Source organism: Limulus polyphemus, unplaced genomic scaffold, assembly GCF_000517525.1.
Source record: "Limulus polyphemus unplaced genomic scaffold, Limulus_polyphemus-2.1.2 Scaffold1789, whole genome shotgun sequence".
Taxonomy (NCBI): domain Eukaryota; kingdom Metazoa; phylum Arthropoda; class Merostomata; order Xiphosura; family Limulidae; genus Limulus; species Limulus polyphemus.
The window spans coordinates 57442-77194 of record NW_013667399.1 but is presented as its reverse complement, the minus strand read 5'-3'; the positions used below and the strand labels follow the sequence as shown (position 1 = coordinate 77194).

Sequence of the window (19753 nt, the reverse complement as noted above, 5' to 3'; positions counted from 1 at the left end):
AGATGGTGTTGCAGCGACGAAAAAGATGGTAATCTGATGGTGCCATGTCTTGAGAATATGGTGGGTGGGGAAGAACTTCCCAACCCAACTCCATAATCTTGTGTTGCGTCAAACGTGGACATGCATTGTCATAGAGAAGAGCACTTTTCCGATTGATGAGTGAAGGGTGATTCTGATGAAGGGCTTCATTTAAACATTACAGTTGTTGACTATAGATCTCCGCATTGACAGTTCATTGTGGATTGAGGAGTTTGAAATGAATTAATCCTTTGATGTCCCACCAAATGCAAAGCATCAGTTTCTGTGGATGGAGTCCAGGTTTGGGGTTGGAAGTGGTTTTTGTCTAGGACTGAGCCACTGTTTTTGCATTTAATATTCGCATAGAGAATCCACTTTTCATCACCAGTGACAATTCTGTCCAAAAATGGTTCACGCACATTATGTGCCTGAAGAGACGAAGCAACCTCACACGTTGGAAACGATGATCATTGGAGAGTTCATGAGGCACCCAAACACCTTCATTATGGAGTTTTCTTATATTCCGTAGATGTTTACGCATTGTTTTCATGAGAGACATACAATTGCAGGGCCATTTCCTGAGTGTGTTGCCTTGGGTTAGACTCAACAAGCATCTTCAGAGTATCAATATCAATTCCAACATGCTGGCCCCTGCCATCACAGTTTTTAAGGCTAAAATCACCTGAACTATTGTTGACACTTATGAACATTCAAAACATTTCCATAAACTTCTTTGATATTCTTTTTGGCTACAGAGACATTGTTTACCTTCTTGTATTCAAACAGCATTACATGCTGAATGTGTGTCTCATTGTGTGCCATCACTATAATCGATTAGATTATACTAAACTTTACACATTATATAGGCTACACTAAAGTGATGTTTAGGTGGTTCATTTAACTATTATACATGATGTACATTTTTGGGGGGTGGTTAATGAAAGTGCTCCAAAATGTGTTTGTTTGTTTGTTTTTTGAATTTCGAGCAAAGCTACACAAGGGCTATGTGTGCTAGCCATCCCTAATTTAGCAGTGTAAGACTAGAGGGAAGGCAGCTAGTCATCATCACCCAACGGCAACTCTTGGGCTACTCTTTTACCAATGAATAGTGGGATTGAACATCATATTATAATGCCCCCACGGCTGAAAGGGCGAGCATGTTCGGTGTGACGGGGATTTGAACCCGCAACCCTCAGATTGCGAGTCGAACACCTTAACCATCTGGCCATGCCGGGCCTCCCAAAATGTGACATTAATTTTTTGACAACCTAATATAAAGATACAATACCTTTTCAGTTCAAGTTTACTTAAAATGTAATAAAATCCAAGAACAGATTATATATAGTCAAATGTTATTGCAAATATAGTCAGGCATACTGTTGTATACATAACATTAAAAAAACATTTAGCCTACTGTTTCTGACCAAAAATACAAAATTAGTAAATTCTCATGTTCATCATGAAGAGAAATAAATATTTTTACCTCACTGTGTAGCTGAGGATGAAGAGCTGAACCAATAACTTCAAGAACTTGAAAACTATTCACTAAATCTTGAGCTTGAGCATCATTTTTTAGAAGAGAAATAGGGTCTGGGTAGAAATTAAAATAATCTAGGTTATTCTCTTCGTTCAGTTTTGATATTATTAGTATAGTAAAAAAAAAACAAAGAAAGAGCTTTCATTTTGTATTAAGGTTGCAATTATATGACTATTCAAAGCTGAGATATAACCATGATAACCAAGGTTGAGAAACAGTTATTGATAAAACTACTCTTGTATTCAAGGTACAGCATCCATATCGAATCTGTTTCGTTCAAAAACCACTTTGAATTTCTTCCTAGAGGACTATGAGCACTGCATTATTATCAGAAAAAAAATTCAGAAATTCACAAACATTAATGTTTCTTGTTTTCTTAAATCAAAGCTGAAATCACCCAAAAATCAAAATATGATATTTAAAAATTTATTAAATTAAATAATATTTTATATTGAATAAATTTCACCATCGAAGTTGTATTTTTTAACAAGTGGAAGTACAAGTATAATCAAATCACTTGGCTTGTACTACAAAATTAAGAAACAAGAATCTATTTTAATGTGTGTATACATACTCAACAAGTAAAATGTTATTCTGTGTATGATGAGAATGAAAAATTATTTTAGTCATTACACCAGGTGTAAAAAATATATTGAATGGATGATTATTACATTAAAAAAAATTATTGAAAGTGCTTATTCTTACTGTTTGTGATTTTTATCATGTGTAATAATTGTGCAGCTTTACACAATTTATAGTTATGAACAGAATAACACTTTCTCATATTTACCCAGTCATGAAACTGTTCTTCAGTTTACAGTTAAGTGCCTATCTAAAAGCATTGTTTTCTCTACAACCAGGAAATATATTAGCTTATGCATTTCATAATTTCCACACACACAAATGTACCTTCAGCTACTATTTTAATTACTTACTGTTGTTGAAGGTCTAGCTCTGCTCAGCTACTTTCATTGCAGTGGTGTTTTATCACTTATCTCGCATTAGAGAAACTAGCAGAAATACCCACCCTCTGGGCAGGTATAACTGCTAGTTCTTGCACTATTGGGCCTGCAGCTTTTTCTGGAATTGCCTGACAGTTGTACAACAATGTACTCATACTTGACATTCAATAATGTTTACCATCCATGAGAAAAAGGATTTTATTGAAATTTTAGTTTAAAAATGAGCTATCATCACAGCATTACGCCACAGAGTAGATTTTACTGAAGTATTTCTTTGTAGACACAGTTATCAATGAAAGTGCCTTGCTTTTCTGTTGCAACACTCATGAGGTCTTCACTAAAGAAAAATAAATGATTATTTTTTAAATTTGTTTTTGACTGTTTTATATTTGAAACTTACTCCTTTTTTTGTAACTTTTATTGTTTAAATCTGAAACATATAATTTTGGGGAAATTTCAATTGTTTTATTTATTGCTCAGCTATAAAAATACTGCCTAGTTATAAAAATATTACCCAGTTATGATTGGTGATGATCGGTGCAGTAGTTTCCGAGATCCAAGTTTTGTACGTATACATTGCAAGCTAGATTATTATGTATAAATTTACTCACATCTATTCTACAATTGGAAATAAAATAAAGATATCAAAATACATACCAAAGTTGGAAGCATCTATAGAATTTTTCAAGGTATGGAAAGTAATCTCCCAAAGTTTTGGCAATTTTTGAGGAAGTTCAACACCAAAATACCTTGCAGCTTCTGTAATGGCAAAAGTTGCTCCCCTTTTCTGTATTTGATTTTGGTGTGTCTAAAAAAAAAGGGGCCAAAATTACTCAAAAATGAAACAAAATAGAAAAATAAGTAATGCACAAATTAGGTTCAAAGCATACTGCCATTTTAGTTTACTATGTTTAGTAAACATAGTGCACAATAAAGTTATTTTAAGGTCATGTTATAATACATTTAAGCAAGAAAGTACAGACTTATCTATTTGTTTTAGTTATGGCAAACATTGCCTTGCTTTTCTGTTTATCTATGTATATCAACAGCAAATTTAACTATTCTAGAACAAAATCAAAGAGTTGAATACCTTCCTTTTAATTATAATTTTGTACTTTTCCTATATGTATGTTGAGAACAACTGGGTAACTTTCTATCACCAAACAGTGACATTACACAAAAACCGGTAATTAATGTAAATCACCAACCTAGTAATTCATTTAAATGAAAAAAACGATATTAACTTTACGAAACAAATATTTGATGTAGACAACATCTTTCTGGAAAAAAAAATTGTGCAGAAAGTATTAAATGAAATTATGACAAGCATTACTGGTTTAAAAAAAAAACTCCTCATAGTATAGTTGGGGAAAATTAGAAATCCCAAAATTCCCCCATTTTGTAAGAAATTCTAAAACATAGGTAACATTGCATAAGACAGCTTATGATACACAATTAGCTAGTATGTAATAGGTACATGGTTTCTATGATGTGGTTAACTTGGATGTTGAAATTGAGATTAAGTATCCATTCTTGAACTCCAAAAAATAAAAAGACCCCACAATCTGACAAAAGAGATTAGACTTGCAAAACTATACTATACCTGTACTATGGCATTATGTTATGAAGACAAAAGATTCACTTTGTAGCAATGGATATTCAAATACATAGAATTAAAAAAAATAATGTATTAGTTCAAAGAGGAAAAACAAAACTGAAACTACAGGGTGATAGATAAAAAAAGAATTAGCAACTTCCATTCACCTACCAAGTATGTCAGGTGTATACAAAAGATAGGGTTTAAAAGAAACTTGTACTATAATTTTATGTCATACATAATGAAACACAGCAAGCCATAATAAACATATTCTTTCCAGAATTAATTATCACTTTCTTGATCTATAAAATATCCTGGAAAAATTCAGAATGTAAACCCATGTCAAAATATGATAGTTAAGTTTAATATTATTGAGTCTTGTGTCATTATTAAAAAGTAATTTATTTTAAAAAGTTAAAAAAAATCTAGGCAGTGAATAGAAGTAATGAAAGAATTCATACATCTTACAAATTTCATATAACTGAAAATAATCTCAAAGTATGTCACAAAATAAGAAACAAATTCATTTGAGTCGATTAGAGAAAATTCAGAATTTCTGAATTTATAATCTTGTGAAGAAGAGTAATAAGAAGTTAACCAGATAATGCTAAGAAAAAAATATATATACAAAACGTGCACCCACCAAATAATGCTACCAAATAATTTATGTTTATCTCTACTAACACAGAAAACAAAGAATAAAAAGGATGGCTACTGCTATATGCTAGCCTTTTAAGTGATAACTGCTACTCTTAACTTTAGTGTTGAAATAACATCAGGGAAAAGAATGCCTTATTTTTCAATCACCTTAAGTTAAAAGAATAAAAGAAAAACTGACCACAACTCTTAACTTCTCCCAAACTAACATTTTTCTCAAATAGCTGTCATGTTGGCAGTCTAAGTAAACAGAATAATAGCAAGTAAACAGCAGACAATGTCCTTTAACTATCATAATCATTCTAGCTTCCTAACTATGTGATAAGAACCATTAAAAATTCAGCTAAGCTCCTCTGTGTGTTTTCCATAGAAATAGTCTGAACTGGAAGAGAAATAGACAATTTTCTGTACAGAAAACAATGTAATATAATACATCATTTGATAGATTAAAACTTTGTCTTTATATTGGTTATAGATAATATAGTATTAAACATTAGAGAACTACTAGTAATTTGTGAAAAAGATGTGACATGTGGACGTGGCAAGAGGGATCTGATTTTCTAGTTTATGGTTCTGTATCCAAATAAGATTGAAGTCTATAAATATCATGCTTTGCCTGGATAATAACTGTATTATAATGACTAGTTAACATTCAATTCCGTACTTATTGGAGGGGTGGTAAATAAATTAGAGAATAGGTAAGGCCTAGAACGCATATGTCACAATTTGCATACTAGGGGAGATTGAGTTGTTTTTCCAAACATGTTCTTAAAAAATTTGATTAATAAGTTACGTTTTGATGTCAAGTTTATTCATATACATTAATAATAATGTAGTTTATTCAAATTTTGGACATAGCTGTAAAAAGGTTGTACCATGTACACTTTGACCTATCCAATACGAAAGGCTTAAATGTGAATGTAGAGGCTGAAGTATTATATTAAAATATAAAGTTTTATTAACCTTAATAAAACCTTATATTCCTTTTTACATCAAACTAAGAGAATTAATTAATCATAACTTATTTATTAGGCAAATGCATACTTAACCAAACTAAAAACCTAGCATTTTGGATATTTTACTAGTAGTCGAAATAGTAAGTCAAAAAACACAACAATTAGAGAAATTTCTATTTATTTCATAAAACTTTAGGTAATCATAACTATTTTAGAAAATTTGAACACCTCGAGGGAATGAATAAAAAGAAAACTAAAAAAAATTGCTTTTCTTTGTTTGTTTATGGAAAAGCTATTAGGAGTATTTGCTATCATTCAAAGTTTTGAACTGCTTACCAACCAATAGTGTGATTGACTGTCACATTATAATGCCCCATACAGATGAAGGGTGAGCATATTCAGTGGTGGGTTTTGATCCTATGAGTTTTTTGAAAGAGGATGCTTGTAAGTTTTTCCATCTTGCATTAAGAAAAAATCTTGTGATTTCAACCAACAGTTCTTGTTACATCAGTTCTTTTTGTCTGCCATACTTAGTCACATCACAATACAATTTAAATATTGCTGAGAAAAGCAGAAATGTGTTATCTATAATCACACAAGTATAACATTAAACAAGAGTACCAAGTTATTGAAATGATATATCATACTCACCTATTCTGATGTATTTACTTTTTCCAATTATTAACTTTAGTCTTTGAAATTAATTTCAATGATTTAACAATATAAGGAATAGATCAAAGATCTTTGCCCTCCCAATTGTTTTTCTTACTCTATATAGGTATACTTAAAACGTGCACAAAGAGTGAATTAAGGCTATGTCTTACCTCATCATCAGTTTGAAAAGTGTCATCAGAAACAGTATCTATACTAGTTGAAGTAGTACAGATGGCACGTTTGTTATTTATAGAATTTGATCTCCGGAGAGTCACTTTCTCAGCTAACTGTTAAAAAATGAAGATAGAATTTATATTTAAATTTAAACTCTTATTGTTTGATGGAACATTCTATTTTTAAACATAATACAGCATATAATCCTTCAAAATTATTAATTCTTTCAAGCCCATTTTTTTATTAATGCATTACACACTTTACCATCTGCTACCCTGACTAATTCTGGTATCTTCTAAAATTCTCAAGTTTAAACTTTGTAGTGAGTTGTGAGCTTCTACAGAACTATTCATACACTTTTTATAGGGAAGAAGATACCATGAAAATGAGATAAATTGAAATTAATTCTTACTCAAATTTACCATAGTGTCTGTTGATAAACTGCCAAAATGTTCACAATTACCTAAAATTATAAGGTTTTTAATCTTTAGGTTGATTTCTCACAGACAAATGTTTAATTACAACAGAAAATACACAACTGATCTTAACGATGAGGTCCTACTGACCATAATAAACAACACTAAAAAATTATTGTTTTCAAAATCTTATAAGATGTTAAATGCTTATACTGTTTTTTGTAGAGACTTTTTTCATATTTTTGATCTTGGAATTAGCAAATAGTAGATTCAAGAAATACATTATTTACATAAACTTTAATTAGTGGACCTTAACTCTTCTTAGACAGTATAATTGAATGTATCTCTCTTCTTTTTTTGTTTATGCTAATCAGTTTAAAATTCTAAAAATTATTATTACTTACAATAACTTTCCTGGGTCAGTTAGAAATTAAAGCATTCATCAGCAATAACGATTTCTTTTGCTACCATAACAAAATTTCGAAATCATTTGAAAAAAATTATCAGAATCACATTTTAAAATAAGTTAAAATATTTATAATAACCATGTTTATTTTACAAAAACATAACTGACACAATTTCATACCAAAATAAATATTAACAAAAGTTTTTCTTAACATCCAAGCAATACAATCCAGTTAACATCGAAGATTGACACCTACTTTTTGCATTTTATGGAGCAGCAATATTCCAGTATATTGATCCGCAACATCTACCGGAGTAGAGACACGACTTCCATTGCCTTCTTCAGTACCTTTACTTTCCTGCACCAAAGCTTGGTGTGTTGTGACATTGGGAGTGGTTGTAGAATCAGTGCAAAGAAAAGTAGTTATGTTCTTGATTACCTTTGGATTTGGACAAGGAATCCTCTCCATACATAGATTCAGTAGCTTAATGAGACTCTTTGCTGCTAAGTACTAAATAATAAAATTGACTAGTATTGATGATGAAACAACATATATTTAAACAGATATAATGTTTGATTACCCAGTTTGTTTATTTTTTTGACAGTGCCTTATTTAAAAATATAAATAACTAAAAGTTTAAATAACCATTTTCAAAGATCACAAACAAAAAGGACCGAGATCTTCGATGCTAGATTTAACAATATAACAGTTATTTTAACCACTACAACCCTGTATTATCAGTCACAAAGTTATACATGGTCTAATACTAGTTGCTTGTCATCACATGTAAATTCTGAAAATTTGCCTTTGACATTGCCTAATGTTTTACTTAATATTTTGTAATCAGCTTTTCTATAAAACTCATTTAAGTCCTATGATGTCGTATCTAACATGCAATTTCAAACATGAGCATAATTATTTTAAGTCTGTGTACATAGAAAAAAATTATGTTAACCTGATTTCATAATTTCTGTAGTTTCTGTAGAAACTCTAAAATAAAATATAACACATTTGGACCAATTTTGATTTTAAACTACTACCAGTTCCAAACAATTAAGAAACTGTGATACAACTACATAAATGTAACTTTAAATGTTTTAGTCTAAATGGATATTAAGAAGTTTCAACAATACTATTTAAATTTTATTCTTAAACTGGGTGAATAATTCTTATTTCATAAAATTAAGTATATGATATTTTTCAGTGACCTAAAAACGTATTTTTGTTTTACAAATCAAATATAATATCAGTGGTGGATGTTTGAAACAGCAAAGGTTATAAAGAATAACTTTATTTCGGCAACACCACATACTTATTAACCCCAGCTGCAATATTAATAAAGATCCTGTTTACTCATTATTTATACATTAATTTGTGCTTTCAAAAATAACTTCCATTACCTGCTGCTGTTCATTTTCTTCTTTCTTTATTGATTCCATTAAAGGCCTAATGATTGGGTTGAGTTTATCAGGAAGATAATGTAATGCAACTAGTGCAGCTGCCAAAGACGACTGCACTCTGAAATTAATGAGAAAAATAACATGAAAATTCAAAATTTCAGTATGTATACAAATTAAGTAATGTTTCACTTCATGAATATTTAAAGTAAAACTATTACTACTTTAAGATTATCAAACAAGGTAATTAAGTATTAATTTAACATAGCAATACATTCTTGGAATGAAGAGAAGATACTATAAAAAATTAGTATGTACTAATATTAATGTTAAAAGTCTATTTAAGTACATATGTTAAATATATGTAAAAGTACTCATAATTATTCAAAATAATTTTGTACTTTAATCAAAATTTTTCTTCAGTTATTAGGGCTCAGAGCTTTCAGAAATGTACCTTTAGAAATTACAAGAACAAACTTAATTGGAAATATAATATTCTACCATATTTTGCAGGAGGAGCTAAAAATTACAATGACCTATATGTAGTATTGTAGGAAGATTATTCCTTGAAATCTGAATGTTACTAACAAACAAGTTTGTTTAAATCAAGGTGCACTAGCACTTCCAAGCCAAAGTATCATAAGAAAGCTTCAACACTACAAAAATATGAAAATGATTGAGTAAAAGGTACTTAGCACATTACATATGAAGAATGTATATATAAAAACCCTAAATGGATTTACAATAAATATCATGGACAAAACTAATTGTTGCAATTATTTTTGGTCACATTTTAATAACACGCCCTTTTAAATGTTCATGATCATAATTACATGCAACCTTAATGGAAATACCTTTTTCTTATACTGGTTTTATACTACAAAACAAAGTTCTAGATAATATACAATTTCACATCATTCAAAACTGTACTTTTTCAAAAGTACCACATTAAAATTTTTATTTTAAACAATTAATTCTACTTAATGAACTTACATGGAATATATATGGATTGGTTAGTCCAGCATTTCCCAATGTTTTGTCAGCCATAAGGCATAATTTATATTTATTTCCTAAAATTTTTTATGGTGGTTACAAGATTGGTCAAATTGACCAAACCTGTACAGAGATTTGTTAATGAAAATAACAGATAAAATATAATGTTTTTTCTTGAGAAATTCTTACTAATTTCAAAGTTATAGCATGAGCACTATAACAAATACAAAATGGTTAAGGGGTCAGTCTCTTAATATATTAAAAAAAAAATATTAGTGAAAGAGTGAGTTAAGTGACAAGATATACCACATGGATAAATATTAAAATGCTGTGTTGTTGTAATTACTTATTATTTTCATTAATAAAAAATACATTAAAAATGCTTAATTTTGCATTATTGCACCACATGGATACATATTAAATGATGTGTGTTGTAGTAATTACTTATTAGTTTCATTAATAAAAAAGTATATTTAGATGCTTAATTTTGCATTATTGCACTACTGACTACCCTAATCGTTCTTCTTCACCCAAGAGATCATTTGCTCCTGGAGGAGCACACCTCACACTTTGGGAAATGCTGGGTTAATCTATTAAAGTATTTAGGAGATAAAGATTTAAAAGATTCTTGCTTACACATTGTTCAGTGCCAATTGATCATGACTTGTCTGTGTCACACTCCTAAGTACAGATCGCCGTCTCTCATCTAGTGTCTAAAAATACAATGTCTGATCAAGAACACAATAATCATTGGTCTATTTCTATTATTCTTCTGCTGTTTTTTTGTTGTTTAAATTTTAAACTTTTGTAATATATTTCAAAATATGAGCATGAAGTTCATTTGTCTATATATTATTTTAATCAGTAGTGTAGCAAGATCACTTTTCATAATGTGTCATTTTTAAACATTACCTTACAACATTTGTTACGCATGTGATCTTTGAAGTTTGATTTGTTTTTACCTCAACACATGTACAACTCATATAAAATTAGAATAATAGATCACACTGTAATTTTCCTTTTCATACTTTTCTGAAATTGTACAAAACTATATATATAACTATACACAAATCTGTATAATTAAAGTGGTTTTTTTTAGATGCCATAAGCTATATGTAGTTAAAAGATAAATACTTTTCTGTTATGTGTGACACAGTCCCTATAATATCAGTAAATTGGTCCATAACCTTAACGTTGATAAAATGAAAAAAAAATATGAAGAATAATTTTAATCATTTGGAACTTAAGACTATTAGAAATGGTTTCTAATGACAACTATACATCAAATATTACTCAAAGTAGAAAAACACAAAGAGCCATGCAAAATAAAATTAGTTTACACAGTGTTTTCTACTTCCTAAAAAATTAATGAATAAAATAAGTGAAAATATTGCTTTATCACATTAACAAAACTAAATCTGACATACCTCTAGCACTTTAGGCTTTAGTTTGGTTGTTTGGACAAGTGTAGAAAATACTGTTGTGGAAAGAGCTGTGGCTTGGTCCAATGTTAATACTACTCTGAAATATGGAACATCTCTAATGAGAGTATGTTACTACTGATGTAATAAAAATCTACCATTTCTCAATTTGAATAAAATGACTAAACATGCCCTCAAGAAACCAAATCCAAGTGCCACAAAATGAAATCCGGAAATTGTCAACAGCTAGCATCAAGCATAAAAGCACTCTTAGTAATTTTATCAAGTACAAATTAATAATTTACAGACCTTGGCAGACAGTGTTTCTTACTAGGGGCTTACAAGTTTCACCTATTTTTTAACTCAGAGGTGCCACTCATAAAATCCCTGATTTTCTTATCACAATGGAACTACTTAACCAAGTTCCATGAAACTTAGTACAAACTTTATAAATAACATCTAATTCCTGCTTTAAAAAATGTTCATATATTTAATAATTTAATTTAGTATTTCCTTTGTTTTCTAGCTTGTGACACTTCCAAAAGTTTATTGTAAATATAATGTTTAAAGAAAACATTAAAAACACTTCCTTTTTGCACAATTTTAATTAAAGGCTACAGTACTAAAACCATTAACAGAAAAAAGAAAATCACATGAAAAAAAATATGAATCATTATATTTTTCACAGATGATAGTTTCTTAGTAAATATAAACCTATACTTTGGGCTGAGTACAAAAATTATTTAAAAAAACAATTAATGCATTGTTTACAGACATCTTGAGGCTGCACAGAAATAAAAGTTGGAAAATTATTTACATTCTTGTGAATAATACTAAATAAACGTTACATAATGATATCAAACATCAACATTAAAATATTTTTGAGTGAAGTAAAAAACTATTCATGGAGTTAGAATTATAATGAAAAAGTCTTTGATATTTCATCTTACATATGTGTACTCAACACCTGAAAGGCCATGATAGGGTTAAATACATTTAACTAGAGCACAAGCATTGTAAGAGAGTTTTAAGTTCAACTGTTAATGATACATGGATATAAAGAGAAATCCATGTAGGCTCAGGGGTCTTAAATAAACTAATTATTTTATTTCTGTAGCTCTAAATGTATATTAAGAACAACTCAGTACTTTTTTTTTCACATTAAGTACCTGTACAAACTACAGTTTTATATTCGTCTATTTAACAGACATCCATAAATGAGCACTTTTTTAACTTACCCTGTTTGAAATGTGGTATCTAGTGGAAGTTTATAATGTCGCAGCATGGCCATGAAATCTTTGCATTCCTGTTGGACTCTTGTAAAGGCCAAGGCAATCTCATCAAAGTATATATTTTCACACAAGCAACAAAAACACTTCTCCTTCACACTAAGTGGACAGGAATTATCCTAAAAAATTCAGAGGCAATAATTTCCTAATGAATGTTCTAAACTTAATCTGAATTATTTATATATTATTGTCAAAACTGTTCTGTAAAATATCATATAGTAATAACAATCCAGGTAATAAAATTTAATTTTATTTATTACAAAAAAAAAGTAAAAAAACCATATAGAAACAAGTAAAAGTGACTAACCTATTATTAAACCTCAACTACAAGCAAAACTCTATGCAATGATCAATATACTAAGTTTACAATGGTTTAAATAATACATTATCAAAGCATTTTTATTATTTTTTCTTTACAGTAATGAGCTTGCAGTGGCTTCCATTTAAATCAATTTTATATCAATGTCTTCCCACATTTATGGATTTTTTTCTCTTATCAATTACGGATATGACAGATTTGAGTTTTGTTATAAATTAAAAAATTACATTTTCAACCTCACTTTTGCCCTTCATGAATTATTTTATGGGTTCTTTATGTCAAAGGGCATTACACAAGAACTTAGTTGTGCATAAGATGTCTTTTCGCAATGGTTATTAAATTTTATACCCAATTGTTTTCCTCCTAAACCAATAATCCATACACAGTTTAATCTCTTTCCTCAGAAGCTTTAATACAGATTTGCACGAATTTAAGGTCAGCAGACATACAGAGATTTTCAGGAGTATACTTATTACAGTGCTTCTTTGTACAAAACATACGGATTACTGCACAAATCATAATAATAAATCTTATATTGGCAACATTTACTATGATGTCTTTATCAGCTATGCAAGTTTTGTGGGGCACTTAAGTAAAGAACTCTTAATTTTTCATTGTTTATGTATTTTGGTGTAATTCTTTCCCAAAATATGTATGTTTCAATCTAATTAAAACTGCAGTAGCTAAGGCATGTTTTTGTTTTTCAAAGGTAGAATAAGTATATGATTTCATTGAAGAATTAAACCTATTATAGTTAGTTTATGAATTTCTTGCATGTTCTTGCATGTGTTTTTCATAGACGAGTTTGTAATTTTTGAAAACATTTCCATTTAAAATTTATTTTTATTGTTCTTAACATAATCAACATTCTGAAAAATTATGTAATTAAAACATACCTGATTTATTAAATCGAATTCATACTTATATTTAAATATTAACAATAAGAATGCAAGTTATATGCTATCTACCTCCATGACTTTTAAAGCTTTTTATAGTTCATCAAGTATATACATCTTTTAAAAATTGTCCTACAATATCTAATACTTAAGATTTGGTATAAAACTTTTACAATGACACTTGGCACCATCATTAAGATAATATGCTAGATAAAAATCATCCTTGAATTATACTAAATACCAAAAATTATTATTGGTTTTTATATAAAACATGCACAAAGATTTAGTATTCAATATTTATATCATTATTACAAACACTTTGATACATTTAATACTTATATTCTACATTTCTCAATTTCATATCATATATATTCAGGAATGTCAAAATTATTTTTTGTGCTACCCCTACCTTAATAGGCATGAGAAATGTAACAGAAAAACCTGAAATTGTATTAACCCAACTATTTTTTTTACTAATGACAAAATTACAATACACAAGCTGAGGTACCCATCCTTTGTCCAAGTTATGAACTTATAATTTATTTATAACATAACATTATTACAGCAATCATTATTAACTCACCAAAAGTTTTGTATAACCATTAAGAACTCAATATTTATATACTTAAAAACATGGTATACAATGTGCAATGGTTAGGATCACTTTGTAGGAAAAGGTAGTGGCCAAAGTAGTGGTGGTAGGAGTGCTTTCTGTTACCCACTTTCAACACCCACATCTTAACGTTGTTCCACAGTGTTTCACATTATTGATTAATAAGACAGCCATTGGCGGCAAAAGAGTCTTACAGACCAAAGTTGAAAGGTCACGGGTCAAAATAGAGTTGGTATAGCTAAAAAAAATGGCTCTTCATATCAGCCATCATATCAGGTGGCTGTTGGATTAGAAACTTCAGCCAAGTTTTTGTTTTATTTCAATAGTGACAACCATTTTTTTTTCCATTGCATTCCTCCATAAAGAGTATTAGCACACTTTCCAAGAAATGTAAGACATTTTTTTGCCCTCCCCCCACACTGTCTGTTGTGTTATAGAAAGTTACAATTTTCTTTCCCGGGTTAAAGGATGTGGCACCAAATATGAATTTACTTTACTTTAACTTATGTCAAAAATTATTTATGTTCAACAAACTGTCATCCCACAAAATTTGGATGAGATTGGCTCAGCAATCTAGTAGTAGTAAGATAATGGACAAACAGACAGACACTCAGATTTTTGTGCTCTATATAGATATATATAGATTGCAAACATATAAAGATCAATATTCATTGCAAATTGCAATGACTTCTTCCACACTATTAAGTATTACAAAGCAAAAAATAATAAAATTTACTATAGCATGTGATACAGATGTAAAATCTCTGGGCAGGTTATGCAATCTACATATAAAGTGAAAAAAATTCAACCACATTGAATTCCAATATCAAGAATATCTCATCTTTTTTCTCTTAAACCTTGGAAAAATTCTGCACAGTTCTGAACCAGTGGTCCAAGTTACTTTACCCAGATGCATCTATTTCATCTTGTATTGATAAAACTTTGCATTAAATAACTATTCTAATATCATTAATAAAAGAAAGATCTGATAAAAAATATTTCAGTTTTATTGTGATGTTATACCACACAAACTAGTGATTTACAGATTACACTTTGCCAGCAGAGGTATTACATTCCAGGAAAATTTATATATTTATAAGTAGTGTTTCCTTCAAGACTTTGTATTGTAAACCCAGCCAACCTGATAGTCTCTGGTATTGAGTGTAAAGGCTTCATTGACAACAGTGTGGAAAGTGTGATGTTGGAATGCTAATATATTCTTCTTACTAAAAACCAGATAAGTGTTATGTACAAGAATATTATTTAAAATTTACTGACGCGACAAAAAAAAAATCTTAATAATTTAAAATTGATAATGTTATTTACAAATTGTACTCATGCTAGCATACAATTCTTATTTCTTGGTTAATATACTTTAAAAAAAAATAGTTACATTGTACAAATTTAAACTATTCTATTAAATCAGATTGTTACCTTTTCAAACTCTGCCCATTCTATCAATACAAGCCCAACAGCCATTCTCTGCAATGCTGACTTAGAGTTTAAGTGGAAAAGTAGAAGTTTTGCAAAGCACTCAATAGGAGACTCCATTTCTGTGGTATATACCATACCTGGCATAGGTTTGGTGATAAAGCAGGACAGTAATCCAAGGAACCTACAGTAAACAGTACTCTGTACATTAAAAAATAATGAAACATTTCAACATTACATACAAATCAAACAAGAAAAAATAGTATTAAAGGATCCAGCACAAAAAACATTATGAATGCATGAATCTCTGATGATTTTATAACTATATCTTGTTAAATTTTCAATACAAAATAAAGCTAAATGGAACAGTAGTTGCAAAGCTAGATGAAAAAATAATATACCTTTGTTGCACTGCATAGCAGGCCAAAATTATTTAATGGTGAAAGATAATAGATTGAAAGGTACAGCATGAAAATGATATCAATAGCAAATATTGGTGTAAGTAAAAAAAAAGAAAAAGATAATATAATATAAATAATTGACATTGCTATTATGTGCAACGGGATATGTATCATAAGCTTAGTACATGATTCATCTGATTAGATCTGTTGAAAATATGAGTTTACAGCCACACAAAAACTAAAATGTACTTGAACTTACCTTGCCGCGATGTGCCTGGCCCTCATAACACATTTATCACGTTCCAAGGAGCTGTCACTAAGAGATTCTACTCCACCTAGGTAATACTGCTCTGGCCCATCTTTTATATGAGCTTCTGAACTGCTTGACTTTCTTCCCTTACCATGACTTTTTTCCTAAAACAAGATTATTTTGAATATGCAAGTGACAAACATTTACCGAGAGCACAGTTGATACAAATACAACAAAGATAAGAGAAACATAATAAAGAGCACAGATAATAAAGGATAAGTAAAAGAGAACCAGAAAACCATCAATATTTTGATTATCTATATTGTTGTTATATTAAATATTTCAGCAGCAGAAAATGCTTGAGACAAAAAATTTACCACAAATAATGAGATAAAAAGGGAAAACACAGACATTTAGAATAATAGGTTAGGCAAATACATGTGAAATTTTTTCTAGTTCAAAGCATGCTGATATGAAGTACTGAATTATTGATGTATTTAATGACTTCTTGCCACAATTGTATAATAAACTAGCTTAGTTAGAGTAATGTTGGAGCAAACAGAAGATTAAAGTGCTCAGCTAACTTTACTTTTATAGATAGCCGAAAATCAAGGCCATACCCAACCACAGCAGCTGTTATAGAACTTTATTTAGTTAACATTGTAGTACTCTTGTTGCATGCTGACAGCACAGCACATGTTAATGTTTCCTTTCATACTTTTCTTACTGACATACGCAAGCAAATGAGTACTTTCTCAAAAATTGTCTGGCTTTCTTGCAGTATTTGACTTAGGGTTCTGTCCTAGGCAGATGTATTTTGCTGCCCTAGGTAAAATATTCAAATGTGTTATTCATTTTTTGTAGGCTAACTAAATGATATATCACTAAAAATAAAATGTACTATACTATATGTTGCAACATACACACTTATTATTATGTGCAAATCAAATAGTAAATTTCACTTTGAAATTAACATTAAAAATCAAATATTTAGGATTTTGAAAACAATTCTTAGACAAAAAAAGAAATTAAAAAGGATACAATTTTCATTTTAAAATTCATTTTTTTCAAATGTAAGTTTTTAATTTAAACTTCATTGCAATTTAACTTGAAGAATTGTACAATTATTGTCATCTGTTCTTTATGACCAATATCTGAAGTACAATCCAATAATATGTAACCAGTCTCATAATGCTTTGAACAATTTTATCAGGTAGTGCCTGTAGCAGATAATTCGAAATACTTTATCCAAGAATTCAGCCTCTTATCATTCTTACTTTCCTCAAATGTTCTTTCATTACAGCAACAAACATATCAAAAAACATCAATAAACGTAAGAAACATTCTTGCTTGTCTAAAAGGTCTAAAGCAGTGGTTCTTAACCTTATTTGCTCCATGCTCCACCTCAAAAAATTTGAAGCCCCCCTTAATATAAAAACAAATTTGGTGATGAAAAGGTATAATAATATAATTTAAAATTTAGAGATTTACCAAAATTTCACACCCAAATGAGAAATTTTTATTATTGTAGCATTTTCAAATTGCCCCACGTTCAGAATCACTGGTCTAAAGTTTCTCAGAAAAGAAGACACTGCTGCACTAGACACTATATAATGTAGTAGGTTTAAGTATGCCTAACACATCTTTCCAATACTTAGTTTCAGACTTAATTACAAGCTCATTTTATTTTTAACTGATTTCTTCCATAAATTTTCTTCTAGTTCTTTCAATCTTTTATAAGTTTCCCAATGATTAGCTCATGCTTTTCGTACCATTCATATCATTATCAGTCAAGAAAATCTTTATTGAGCAATCTGCAGCAGAAACAATACAATACATCTTTAACTGAATAATTATCTTCCATTTTTGTTAGGTAGAAGCTAAAGTTTTTAGTTGTAGTAAACTTCTTAGCAGAAATAATTGTTTCACATCATCTCCAATATCATTCGTGCAGGGTCTTTTGGATCAATAACATGACCATTATTCAGCCATTGGCAACAAGTTTTTCTACATTTTCACTATCTTATTTTGTATTGTTTAAAATTTAAATAACTTCTCATCTGGCAAAAACACTAACATTCCTGGTTTCTGACTGTTAACATTTGTTTAACTGTCTTTTTCTTACAATCACATTTTTTTATTACTTTGACATCTATCTTCATAACTTTTACAATGTTACAGAAAAGTAACAAGCTGTATGTCGGATGTTTATAGGAAGCTCATAGCAACAAAGGCTTAGCTAAGATCACGAACTACACAGGAAACAAGAACATGTGCCTGTCACAGACAATTTTTTAACTCTATTTCCACAGGCATCCTTTACTGCATATGTCACAAGGTTTTAGTGACTTACATTCAAAATTTAATTAAAGTGCTACTTGTCTATGTTATACCAATTAGTATAGCATAAAACTGTAGCTAATAATCCATATTTTAATAGTACACAAGTTCTTAATTTTATAAGGCAATGTTTAAAAAATTCCTGAATATTCCCTAGTTTGAGAAATGACATTTTTTCTCGGCATCCCCTTTTCTCTATTTTCAACCCCTTGCAATAAATACAAAATTTAATGTAATTACTCACTATAAAATCCATATTTTTACATTTTAGTTACTCATATAATAATAAATAAAAATAAATATGAAAAACAAGAAATAAAGTACTTGGATCTTATTTTTTGTAGTTGTCGACTAGCGACACTTAACCCTACTTTTTTTATACTAATGGTAGTAATACATTAAATAATTCATATTTAATTAAATAATGGATCAAAGAACATAGAATAATAACATGCAACAAGTAGACAATTTTCCCTTACTATCTCAATTTTTCTGGCTTTCTAACTATGTGACAAGAGCCACTACAAATTCATCCAAGCTAGTCATTATCTTTCACTAGGGAACAAAGCTTGTACTAACAGAGAAATTGACAATTCTCCATTCAGAAAAAAAGTGTAATATAGTACATCATTTGATAAATGAAAACCTTGGCTTTCTATTTGTTATACATAATACAAAATTAAAGTTAAGAAAATTCTGAAAGAGAGGATGACAGGTGAGTGTGGCAAGAGGGGTCTGATTTTCTATTTGATAGCTAAGATTGAAGGCTATAACAATTATGGTTTGTCTGAGCATTGATGATTTTACTGTGAGTAATTTACATTAAATTTCATACTTATTAGAGGGGTGGTGAATAAAGTAGAGAAGAGGGGAAGTCTAAAGAACATATGTCACATTTCTCACACTAAGAGAAATTCAGGATTTTTTTTAAATATTGCCTTATAAAATTAAGAACTTGAAACTTGTATACTATTAAAATGTGGATTATTAGCCACAATTTTATGCTATACTAATTGGTATGCCAT

At 29.5% G+C, this 19753-nt stretch overlaps 1 protein-coding gene across 1 annotated transcript in view; it reads right to left on the bottom strand.

Annotated features, from left to right (window-relative positions):
• Positions 1-19753, bottom strand: part of LOC106464935 (TATA-binding protein-associated factor 172-like) — a 96956-nt gene that overhangs the window by 28759 nt on the left and 48444 nt on the right. Inside the window, exons 15-24 of the mRNA XM_013925109.2 lie at positions 16398-16552; positions 15741-15921; positions 12428-12597; positions 11196-11289; positions 10405-10481; positions 8779-8896; positions 7634-7888; positions 6552-6668; positions 3175-3325; positions 1502-1608 (exon numbers count right to left, since the gene is read on the bottom strand). Coding sequence (XP_013780563.1) covers positions 1502-1608; positions 3175-3325; positions 6552-6668; positions 7634-7888; positions 8779-8896; positions 10405-10481; positions 11196-11289; positions 12428-12597; positions 15741-15921; positions 16398-16552 — 1425 coding nt within the window. The remainder of the gene's footprint in view (positions 1-1501; positions 1609-3174; positions 3326-6551; positions 6669-7633; positions 7889-8778; positions 8897-10404; positions 10482-11195; positions 11290-12427; positions 12598-15740; positions 15922-16397; positions 16553-19753) is intronic.